The 11,829-nt window shown below is 43.6% G+C and overlaps 1 protein-coding gene across 2 annotated transcripts; it reads right to left on the bottom strand.

The window, feature by feature from the left end:
- Positions 1–2,812: 2,812 nt before the first annotated feature.
- Positions 2,813–8,673, bottom strand: LOC124652192 (beta carbonic anhydrase 5, chloroplastic-like). 2 transcript variants are annotated; one of them, XM_047191211.1, is made up of 9 exons: positions 8,236–8,673; positions 4,693–4,836; positions 4,547–4,595; positions 4,336–4,449; positions 4,178–4,231; positions 3,975–4,066; positions 3,784–3,889; positions 3,198–3,408; positions 2,813–3,122 (listed from the first exon to the last, which is right to left on the bottom strand). In XM_047191211.1, the coding sequence occupies exons 1-8, from the start codon at positions 8,460–8,462 to the stop codon at positions 3,211–3,213; spliced, it is 984 nt and encodes a 327-aa protein (XP_047047167.1). In that variant the 5' UTR covers positions 8,463–8,673; the 3' UTR covers positions 2,813–3,122; positions 3,198–3,210. The 2 variants fall into 2 exon arrangements, with proteins under 2 accessions (XP_047047167.1, XP_047047166.1); XM_047191210.1 differs by having other exon boundaries at positions 2,813–3,127; positions 8,236–8,672.
- Between the last annotated feature and the right edge of the window lie 3,156 nt (positions 8,674–11,829).

Raw genomic sequence — 11,829 nt, 5'->3', positions numbered from 1 at the left:
AACAACACAAGGTCTGAGCCAAATGTGGCAGCATTGTACATTGTTTTGTTTCACAGTGGTTTTGCAGTTCACTGAGTCACTGCTTGGTGATTCTATGATAGAAAACAATACATGGTAATTGTCCCTGGCGATTTGACAAACTTTACTATGGTACTATATTATTCGATGTGCTGCACTTTACTCCATTGCAGGAATATTCATCGGCACTGAAAAGAGTTTCTATATCAATACCAACTGGAGTAAGTTGCAATGGAAGAGTGGCAGAGTAAAAACATGACTAATTACAGGGGCAGACTGAACTTTACCTGTGTTCACCGATCAAGACCAGGTAGACATGTTCTTTATGGCATACTTGCTGCCACCTTCCAACCCTGGAGGGTACACTAATGTCCACTTCTCAAATGTACAACCAACAAAGTTGTAGTATCCGGCATTAAGATTCAAAGTTCCATCCTTCACCCTTTCGGCCTTTCCTCTCTCCATGGGTATGTTCAGCAGCGAGCTGCCAATACATTCCTGCACCAAATAACTTATGGTTCTACTTCAGAAAAGTAGATAATACTTAGGCTCGGGACAAGGGTGTTTTGGCTCATAGGTGTAGATGCATTTATTATGAAAAATGTATTTTAAATTTATTTCAAAATGTTTAAAAAATTGGAAATAAAATCCTGAGTGTGCATCCTCACATTCTATGTTTGCTCACAAAAATTTGGCACGAAAAAACATTTTGTGTGCACTATGTAAAAAGAGAAAAAAAATGTCTCATTAAAAGCTATTTTGGAGCGTCGAAAATTGTTTTTTTACACTGGCCATAAAAAATAATAATTTCTGTGAAACTTCGTGCGCGAACATAGAATGTCTGGATAACATCCTGATACTTTTTTCAGAATTTTAAGACATTTTAAAATATGATTTTAAATAGTGGGATCATCTACACCTATGAGCCAAAGTAGAATTCCCTCGGCTCTATGTTCAACTGTCTAAGAGCATCACTAGTAGTACCCTTAAACCCTCCAAAATAACCGTTTTTTTACAGTTTGTGGCCAAAAAAATACGTAGACTAGAACCCCTTAACTGTCGAACCCTCAAAAAGTTTTAAAGACCCAACCCCTACCCCCCTCCCAACCTGTACATTTGAGGGTTGGAGAGGCCGAACCCCTTCAACACCTAATCCTCCACACGCGCGCGCGGGCGGGAAAATTCAGCCCCCGCCTCCTCCTCGCCGCCGCCTCCAAGCACGCCGCCGCGCGCCATGGAGCCGCCCCCGACCTCCCGCCCGCCTCCTCCTCCATCGCCCCCCCCCCCCCCCCCCCGCCTCCCTCGCGGCCCCGCCCCCACCACCGCGGTGGAGCACCCGCCCCTCCCGAGCGGTGCAAAGGTGGCCGCGGTGGTCGCCACCACCCACGTCGGCACGAAACGGCGACGTGTTGGGCAGCACGTCGTCCAGCCGCAACCCGCCACCGCCCCGGCCCCGCCCGTCGCCCCGGCCGCTCCGCCCGACGCCCACCACCAAGGGCCGTCGGAAGAAGCCTGCGGGCGCCAAGCCCGCCGTCAAGAAGACCACCTCGCGGAAGAAGGCCGCCCCGGTGCCCACAATCGCCGACCCTCCACCCATCGTGCACGAGGTGCTCGATGTAATGCCCACAACGACGACGTTGTTCATGGGGCTTCTCCAAGACGCAGGTTTGAGGGTTCTAGTCCCTGCCCTCAGTTCTCAGTTTTAAGGGTTTGAGGGTTCTAGTTTTTGCCCCTGTTTTTCACCTCTTAAAAGTGCTAAAAAGCCCATTCTCAACCCTTAAACTGCTTTGAAAATTTGAAGGTTTAGGGGCTCTACTAGTGATGCTCTAACAAGCTAAAATTTCATGATACCTTGCAGAGAAAAAAGGTAGGAAACGATTGGCATCTAGCATATGAAGAAAATAAAAACCACATGGTCCGCGCGGAGATTGCCACTGTCGGCGAGAGGACGCAGAGCATCCTGGAGCTAGACGTCGGGCAGACGGCCGGCGCATCCCAGACGGCATTGCAGGCAGCGCTCTGTGCCGTGCTCCTTAGCATGGAGGATCAAGAGGCAGCGTTTTTCGGCGCTGATCTCCCAAGGTTTAAGGTAGCTGGTGACCTCATGATGAACACCACTGGGTAGCCTGCCTTTTCTCACTCAGTTGGCTTTGCCATCATTAACTCTGTTCTTCAGGTTCTGTGATGACAGTTAGAACAATACTTGCAGTTGCTAGCACAGTTATCCTCTGGAGCAACCAATTGGTGCTTGTTTGCCAGTGACACATTTTATGCTGTTCAGGCAAGAAAACTGTGAATGGCAAACTAATACAACCAAGTCCACACCTTATGTTGAAGGAAGAAAAATATGAAATAAGCAGTCGCCTAGAACATTATGAATCTTAGCAGTACATAACTCATGAATAGGAGGTAATATATAGTGGTCACAGATAACAGAAACCTTTCGACACAAAAATATATAGAAATTACAACGAGCTAAATTTTAGTATGTCATGATCCGACAAAATGACATTGCAGGGCATGTCCGAGTTCAACATGTATTCAAAATAATTATCATTGATAGCAGCAATCATTACAAGGCTGTAACTTATTGTTACATTGATACATTGAATAAATAGTCGTCTAGAACAGTCTCAATGTCAGCAGCACAGAACCCATGAAAATGAAGAAATATAGTGGGCTCACACAACAGGAACCTTTCAACACACAAACATATAGGAATTACAATGAGCTTAAGTTTATAATGCTACGGTCTGGCATTGCAGAGCAGTTTTGTTTGTCTGAGTTCAACATGTATTCAAAATAATTATACAATGATAGCACAAAACATTACAAAGTTGTATCTTATTGTTATAATGTTACATGGAATGATACAGATGTTACAACAACAACACGAGGTCTGAGCCAAATGTGGCAGTATTGTACATTGTTTCGTTTGACTGTAGTTTTGCAGTTTACTGAGACACTGTTTGGCGATTCCATGATAGGAAACAAGACATAGCTAATTGGACTGAATTTACTTTGTCCCCGGCGATCTGACAAACTTTACTATGGTACTATATTGTTCGCTGTGCTGCACTTTACTCCATTGCAGGAATATTCTTCTGCACTGAAAAGAGTTTCTATATCAATACCAACTGGAGTAAGTTGCAATGAAAGAATGGCAGAGTGAACTATACCTATGTTCATTGATCAAGACCAGGTAGACCTGTTCTTTATGGCATACTTGCTGCCACCTTCCAACCCTGGACGGTACACTAATGTCCACTTCTCAAATGTACAATCAATAAAGTTGTAGTATCCCGCATGAAGGTTCAAAGATCCTTCCTTCACCCTTTCCTCTATCCATGGGTATGTTAACAAGTTCAACAGTGAGCTATTAATGGATTCCTGCACCAAATAACTTACTCATTGTCAGACCATGATGATGGTTCTACTTCAGATAAGTAGACAATATATCTTTATGTTCAACTATATCAGATGCTCAAATTTCATGACACTTTCAGAGATCAAAGATAGGAAACGGTTGGCATTTAGCATGCATATGAAGACAAATTTGAGGTGTAGAGATACAAACCACACTATATCTAATTAAAAAATTAAGAATTTGAAGGCATATGAACTCAACCAAGAAAGTAGCATGTAATCAATAGCGCGTTTACCGCCTTAAATCTTGAGATGACTTGGAATATACAAGGCTGGAAATGACTAATATGATAGTTCAATGTTTGCAATCGCGCATCACAATGATATGAAGAAAATCACCTTTTCACAATGTCTACACTGTGATTCGAAATTCAAATTTCCAGCCGCTGCTTCAGTGCTCAATCTTGCGCTCTTCCCAAGAGAGACCCAGTCTCTGATAAAGCTTCTGTTCAATAAAAACAACCAGCCTTGTATCATGTAAACGTACAAAAATGGAATATGAAAAGGGGAAATGGGGGCAAGCATTTTACCTAGAGCTGGAATCATCTTTCTTATTTTTCATGCTCATTAGTGCTTGGATGCCACCACAACGACTATGACCGACCACTAGAACATTCGGTACCTGAACAAATGCAGGTAATTTTATCAATACTGGATACCTAGTTGCTGCATAGGTTCTGTCACATCCATGTGAGGAACGAAAAATAGAAGCCATATCACAAGAGATTCTTGCCTTAAGTGTGTTAACAGCAAACTCTAGTGCTGCAGTAGTTTCTGAAGCTCCATGCTGATAATGCAACATTTTTTTACAATTAGAACTTCCACAATAAAAACTGCATATACTGCTTTAGAAGTTCAACAAAACCTATTGATATGCTAATTTGATAATACCTCGTATGGTGGAACCAAATTTGCTATGTTACGAACAGTAAATGCATCCCCAGGCTGAAGCCCCAAAATACTAGTAGGGCAGACCCTGGAGTCAGCACAAGCAACCACCATGAACTGGACACAGGAACATGAAACCAATATTAATACACATAAAGGATCAGTAAATTGAAAAAAAATACAAAGACTTGGAATCAACATTGCAATGCTGTACCTCTGGTGTTTGCTGCTCAGCAAGATTCTGATACTTAGTAGAATTTTCCCTGAGCACAGTTACAGATACAACAATGTCAAGAAATAAATACATTCATCTAACATCTGGAAGAGAAACATTCATTATGTACTACATGGTCGACTTACACATAGTTCCGTTGCTTGAAGTCCATGAACCTTGCTTTCAGCTGACCCAACGGATCATAATCCCCATCTGGCTCACTTACTGTATCATGTTGAAAATCCAGAAGTTGCCGGGTCAAGCCAGAATGATCTCTGGAGGCCTTTGTACTGCATGAGATGATAAACTTTATTTTCTGATACATAATATGTTATAAAACAAAAATTCTCTGTTCTTTTAAAAACGAAGATTTAATATCAAGCGAGCAAATCGTAAAAATTGGTGCTTCCCAGCACTATGTTTGGTTGAAGGCTACTGCTTTGTTAGCACGTCAGCATTTCATTTCAGAGATGGCACTATCCAGCTATAAGCATAAGTGCATAACCCATCAACCAGCCCAGAATTATCAACGGAACAAAATGTGACCACTTATGATAGACAATTGAGAGATCTTATCTGTGCAACCCATAGCATAGCGGGCTGCTGGAACCAGACCAGTGGTGTTAGCATATTGACAATAGGAATCTGTGACTAAACAGTCCCAAGATTTGATTTTTAATGCTACGGTATGGGCGTATGGCCCTTGTATTGTGTTAAAACAGGGAAGTAGCGCACTATGCTTATCCATTGCCATAGTGTTCCCCACTGGGAAACAGCAAACTATAATTTGAATCATATCAGTGCGACATAATAATACTGAGTTAACAAAGTTTTGTATTACACCGCTGTCTCCTCTGAAAGAATTTGGGCGTGCCAAGATTTATTATTCCCCAATTTTGGATCTGTTTCCTTCGATCTTCTACACAGTCATACAGCACCCACGAAATGGAAACAGAGCCATGGACATTAACTTCCTAGGCACTGAGGAATGAGAAAGCAGGTAAATTAATCCGTAAGCACACGTGCATGCAAGCTGGCCAAGTGAAACAGCACAACAGCTCCGAACACTAAGGAAATAGTACCGCAAACTTGTAATTTTCGCACCAAAATGGCGTAATATAACAGGAGAATTCAGACAGGCAGGAGATAATTCCATGGACTGGTGAGTCATCCAAACTAATAAAGCTACAAAGCTCCGAACAAGAAGGAAGTCCAGGGAAGCAGTACCGCAAGCTTGTAATTTTCGCACCAAAATGGCGTAATGTAACAGGAGAATTCAGACAAGCATAGATAATTGCACGGTCTGGTGGTGAGTCATCCAAACTAACAAAGCTACAAAGCTCAGGCCTGAGATCGGTTAACTCACCGTCCAGATCCTCCGGCCCTGAGGGCACCGCCGCGGGCTCTGGAATCAGCGACCTGCCGCACGCCAAGAAAAGCCACAAAATCAAGAAACGGAAGCACGAGGAATCTGGGAGAGCCCCGGGAACGGGCGGGCGGGGAATCTGACTCACCGACACGGTGCCGCGGGTCCGGCCGGAGTCGGCGGCGCAGGGGGCCGGCGCGAGGCGGGAGGCGGGCCGGAGGAGAGTGGGAGCCATATGGGGGCGAGTGCTCGGTACCAGCGCGCGGCTCAGGGGTCGGTGGGCTCTCGGGCATTTGAGGAAGGGGCGGCGATGGCCGAGGCTTTTCTACGGGCGCGCCGAGGTGGTGGAGGTGCGAGGAGCGGGCGACGGCGATGTGACGGAGAAACCGAGGCCCCGGCGGTGCGGCGCGGTGGTGGTAGGAGCAATAAATTAGGGTCGTCGAGCTGTTTAGCGGCGGAAACGTCGATGATTAATTTATGCAGTTGGGAAGTGGACGCGTGCAAGTGTGCACGGGAATGGCGTTTTGACGGTTTGTTCGGATGCGGTGGGCGCATCCTGGCCGTCCGATTCCGTAGATGTTGGAGTGGGTGCCGTGTCAGACTTATCGAGTCGCTTGGCCTTGGCGTTGTCCACTGGATGGATTAGTTTGCAGCTGAAGAGAGCACGGGACCACCGTGCATCATATCGCGAGGTATCATTACATTATGTCATTATCTCTCAAAAAAGATACAGTATCATTTACACTGCATTACATTATGTCTAATAAAAATAACACATACCGAAACACTGTGGCACTAATCTTCAAAAATCAAATACAAACCGACGTGCACGGGAGAAGAGCAGTTATCCAACCGTCAATTCCCACTTTAAGATTCGTGTCACGGTGTTTCGCAAAGTATCATTAAGATTAATTACGTTTCAGTTTTATCAGGCATATTATCATGCAATGATATCTAATGGTATGGTGCACGAGAGGTCCTGTGCGCAAGACAATCGTCGGGTTCTTTGCAGCTGATGTTTCGTCGGAAACTAAGCAGAATGTAATGTCATGGTTTTATTTAAAAAAAATGGGTTGGTTTTTTTATTTGAGTTGAAAACTAGAATGAGTTGATTCCCTTCCCCTTTTTCGTTGGAGAGTAGAATACGACAGAGAATAGAAGATGTGAACAAGCGTGAGAGCAATTAGCAAAAAAAAAGTTGCAAGAGAACACTAGATGAGGGTGACTATTGTGTGGCTTTACCATAGAGGAACAAAGAGATTTTCCGTCGACTTTGAGGAATGCGTGTATTTCGAATCTGAAGGGAATATCCTCTTTCAAGAAACCACATCATTTCATTCAATTTCTAAACCGACGGAACGACCATTAGGTGTAAAACTATTCTATTGCATTCCACTCCGTAACCTCAACTGAACGCACAGATGATGCAAAATAGGAATAGTGCCCTATAAACTAACTTTTGTATTACTTGTGAAAAATAGTTTTCAATGAGTGCTCTATATGCATTCGGTGTTGCAAATGTTTTATTACCTCCTGCAAATTTGAGGCAAAACAAATCCCCACAACGCGTGTATCCCTAACTGTCATGCTGAATATTCCCTAAGTGTGCTGCCCTGCCTAATACATTTTGTCGCTGCCATCGTCGATCTACTCTCCTTCGTCCAACCATGTCGTTGTCGTGTTGACCAGGAGCTTCGCACCGCCCACTCGAAGGAATCGACATGGGGTTTCCTAGTTTGTCGTCTTCATCGTCGTCGATGCCCTCGCCTCCGTCCATCCCCATCACCGCAGAGCACACATTCGCGCTTAGGGTGAGCTTGCGGTCCTGGTGGACATCTCCTCCCTTCCGGCGACAAGTAGGTCGCGGCGCGACCACTATTTGATTCGTCGCGAACCCCCACGTCGAAGGCGAACCACCCCATATCCCATTCGCTTTTCTTCGTCGAGAGCGCGCTCAATGGTGCGGACGCAGTGCTGACGTTATTTTAGAGCTCGTGTCCTAAAATGCATCACCTTGAAAAGCCAAAAAAAACTGCTTTTGTGTCCTATAATTTGTAGGGCACTAATTTTAGATGTCGTATTACACATCATTTGTTAAGGATACTCTTAGAAAGTTACGGGCTTGCCTATAGGGTATACTAACACGATCGATACTGGTAAATAAATACATGGATGGATGGCAGCTTGAAACAATACTGATGAAATGCACGCTCACTGGTGTATGCAAAGCGCGAAGCAGGAGGACAAGCATGCGAACTGCCAAACAGAGGAGTTCCCCTAGTAAACTGTAAGAAAGGATTTCTTTGATCAAGTGCACGCTCACCGGTGTTGTCGACGGAGAGTCTCCAGCTGCTGCCCGTCCGGCCAGAAAACATGCTCCTGCACGGCGCTGCGCTGCCGGGGCTCCTCGCGGTCGTCGTCAGCCTGCGGCCTTGCAGTTGCCGTTGCCGTTGCCGATGATCGCGCCGCCACCGAAGCCGGAGCTGCCGCTGCTGCGCGTGTGGCCGAAGCCAGGCGGCGAGCTGCTGATCGCAAGGTCCACGGGAGCATAGAACGCGGCGAGTTCCGGTCAGAAATGGCCTCCTCCTCCTAGCTGGACGGAGCCACATGGAGGTAGAAGAAACACCAACGATCGAGTGGAGCTCTACGATTCCGTGTGTACTTACTACAGCGGATCGAGCAGAGAAGACAGGAAGACGAAAAGAACAGTTTTGTTGAATTCGTTCGTGGGCTGAGACTGAACGTGTGGTGTGGCGAGGATGGTGAAAGAGAATTATCACGGACTCTTCTTAAAACTCTAGAAGAGCCCGTGATGATAACGGCGTGTACGTGATCATTCCAATTTCCAGGGACCGTGCAGATAGGAGCTGTGAGTCACGCACCAATCAACCCTCACCTTACACGTCAGTCAGCTCGAGAACGCAACTTCCCTGTTACGTGCGCTGATTTTGTTCCTCGTCGGGGATTCAGGAACGCTCCTCTCGTGCCGAGGAAATCAGAGGTTCAGTCTCCTGCGCGGTTCCATGTGAAAATTGCGTCGGCAAACCATAATGTGTTCGGTTTCGGGATGGTGTGGAATGGAATGGAATCATTCCATTCCACTGGCACGGAACCGTTCCATTCCTGTGTTCGGTTTGGATAAAAAATTTGTCACGGAACGGTTCCATCCTTATGTTCGGTTTTGGAATGGGATGAGAATGGAATGGAATGGGTCAGATAATCACCCGATTAATTATTCTAAACTCGATTAATTATTTACTAAACTTGATTAAGTAGTGCTAAACTTGATTAATTATTGCTAAACTTGGTTAATTATTGCTAAACTTACTTAATCAGCGTGTGACAGTCACCCGTTCCACCTCGTCCGGCCGAATCGGAGGAATCACTTCATTCCGGATCTAGAGGGAATATTCCATTTGGAGGAACCACTTCATTCTATTCCAGTTTGCAACCGAACGCAGGAACGGGCTCTGGGTGCGGAACGGTTCCATTCCGTTCCACCCCATCCCCAAACGGAACACACCCTAAAACTCTAAATAAAAATACTTTATCTTAACGATCTTCGAAAGGCAATAATAAAAAAAGGGTTTCAACCTAGCCGCCATCTCCATTTGCATGGTCTCCATTGTACCAGTCCCTGCCTCCTCAACATGCCACTTCAACGGCTTGAGGGGGGTTGGTCCCCAAAGTAAGAGATTGGTCAATTGAATAAGATGTTATGGTGGTTATGGCATCGTTGTAGGGGACACACATAAGTTCGTAAAAACTTAGTTAAACTTGACATAGTTTAACTTTATAAAAATAATACAAACCTTAAGATTTATGATGTAGGTAGTTATACTTTTGCCTGTAATACCATTAAATATCCTACAAAAGTATTAATTTGGGGCCTAATTATTTGTAGGCCCTGTGCCATCGCACATTCTGCACATCCTTGTGATAGGACTGCTAGCTTGCTAGAGGTGTTCAGGAGATCGGAGATGGATCTTGTTTAGTATACGCATGTTACAAGTTTGGTGTCGTAATATTGAAATCAACTCAAGTGTTCACACCGGCGACCACTTTGGCACTCGAGCGTTGGTCCTTAGAGGCACTTGCACAAAGACTTTCCCACTGTCACGAACAATGCAGTCCTATCACAAGAATGTGCAGAATGTGTGATGGCACAGGGCCTACAAATAATTAGGCCCCCAATTAATACTTCTGTAGGATATTTAATGGTATTACAGGCAAAAGTATAACTACTACATCATAAATCTTAAGGTTTGTATTATTTTTAGAAAGTTAAACTATGTCAAGTTTAACTAAGTTTTTACGAAAAATTATTAGCATGCAAACTATAAAATCAATATCATTCGATAGATAATGAAATATATTTTCACATGATATCTACAAAATATCATATTTTTTGATAGATTTTTTTAAAGTTGGTCAAATTTTACTTGGTTAAATTTTTTTAAAAAAATTATAAGCCCTATGCTTTGGGATGAATCATGAAGGTAGTAGGTTTTTGGTAGGTGTAGCGTTGAGAAGTGTCCCTTCCCTACAGGTATCTCACATTAATTCCATGGTCCAAATTGGTATCCAATTAAATTTATTTCTCTCTCAACGTGTTTTGCACTTCTATTGAAAAAGTACGAAGTAAATGATTGCACTAATTGGATAATAAGGGGAGAGCTGCATTTAATTGTATGGATTATTTTCTGTTGTTTTTGCTAATGCAACTGTCATATTTTCATGGACTATTTCAATAACGTAGTTGCATCTTATTTGAGAAGTTATTTTTCTTCTAAATTTAAATAGGCGAAGTTCTATTTTCATCTATCGTGACAAAGAAAGTTAGGATATGAAAAAAAAAGGTACTCTGGCATAGTTAGGATAGGAGATAAATATTGTTGAAGTGTATAAGTAGATTGGCTAGCCATTTTCATCAGTTCGGACTTTTGGTTCAATTGGCTAGTGCAACAAGCTTAAAATGGTATCAGAGCCCAGGGTCTCGAGTTCGAGTTCTGACTTTCACAATTCATTCTAAAAATTATCTCCTCTCCCCTCTCTTCTCGCAGCCGCAGCCACCGCGCCCGGCCGCCGCCGCTGCCTCTTTGCCTCTAACTCTACACGTGTTGACTTATCTTCTCGTCTTCCCGTCACATGTGAGAGGGGGTGTTGAAGTGTATAAGTAGATTGTCTAGCCCTTTCCATCAGTTCAGACTTTTGGTTCAATTGGCTAGTGCAACAAGCTTAACAAATATCACTATTTGAAGAAGTTTGACTACAATTGTGACAAAGTATATTAGAACCATATCATTCTTAAATTGGATGGTAGATTTGTAGTTTAGAGGAATAATACATTTTTTCGGCAATGTGCAAGATTTTTGTTCCACAATATGTTTTATATGGGCTTTCACATTGTCTCTGCATGGATATGCTAGTAAAATTCATAGAACTATTTCTCCATATTGTTGTCATCAAATTTCATTGAATTATTTTCACTTGATCAATCAAAATATTAATGCATACGTAAGAAACTTACAAAAGTAGGTTGATAGTATTTTCGGGAAAGTATTGCATTGCAGGTAAAATATTGGAGAACAACATTTTTGTGGTTATCCTCTCCTTATTATATAAGGAGCCTAATTTTAGATTTTATACAGGGCCACCAATATCTCAGATACGCCCTGCAACAATGTCGAGCCAACTGCGTTAAGGGGGGCGGGGGCTCGCTTTGGCGGTGGTAGTTGTTCTTAGAGTGGTCTAGGGACCTCATTACCTCAATGTAATTTTTAGGGTGCTTTGTACTTCATGTAAGCTTCTATAACAAATTCGGATTTTGTTCTGGGGAAAAAGAACCTCGTGCTGGCCATAGCCCGTTGAGTATATGGATGCTTGATTGAGAAACAAAAGAGAAAGCAAGAAGTTA

Source organism: Lolium rigidum, chromosome 5 (assembly GCF_022539505.1).
Source record: "Lolium rigidum isolate FL_2022 chromosome 5, APGP_CSIRO_Lrig_0.1, whole genome shotgun sequence".
Taxonomy (NCBI): domain Eukaryota; kingdom Viridiplantae; phylum Streptophyta; class Magnoliopsida; order Poales; family Poaceae; genus Lolium; species Lolium rigidum.
The sequence above is the reverse complement of the archived record's forward strand: the minus strand, read 5'-3'. Positions and strand labels throughout refer to the sequence as shown.

Bases quoted from the DNA above. Each gene is read 5' to 3' on its own strand.
- LOC124652192 (XM_047191211.1), bottom strand. From the start codon at position 8,462: ATGCTCCCGTGGACCTTGCGATCAGCAGCTCGCCGCCTGGCTTCGGCC. The intron at 4,232-4,335 runs GTATTATCAAAT...TTGCATTATCAG, and splicing joins ATTTGGTTCCACCATACGAG to CATGGAGCTTCAGAAACTAC. The intron at 3,409-3,783 runs GTGATTTTCTTC...TATTTGGTGCAG, and splicing joins AGTGTAGACATTGTGAAAAG to GAATCCATTAATAGCTCACT.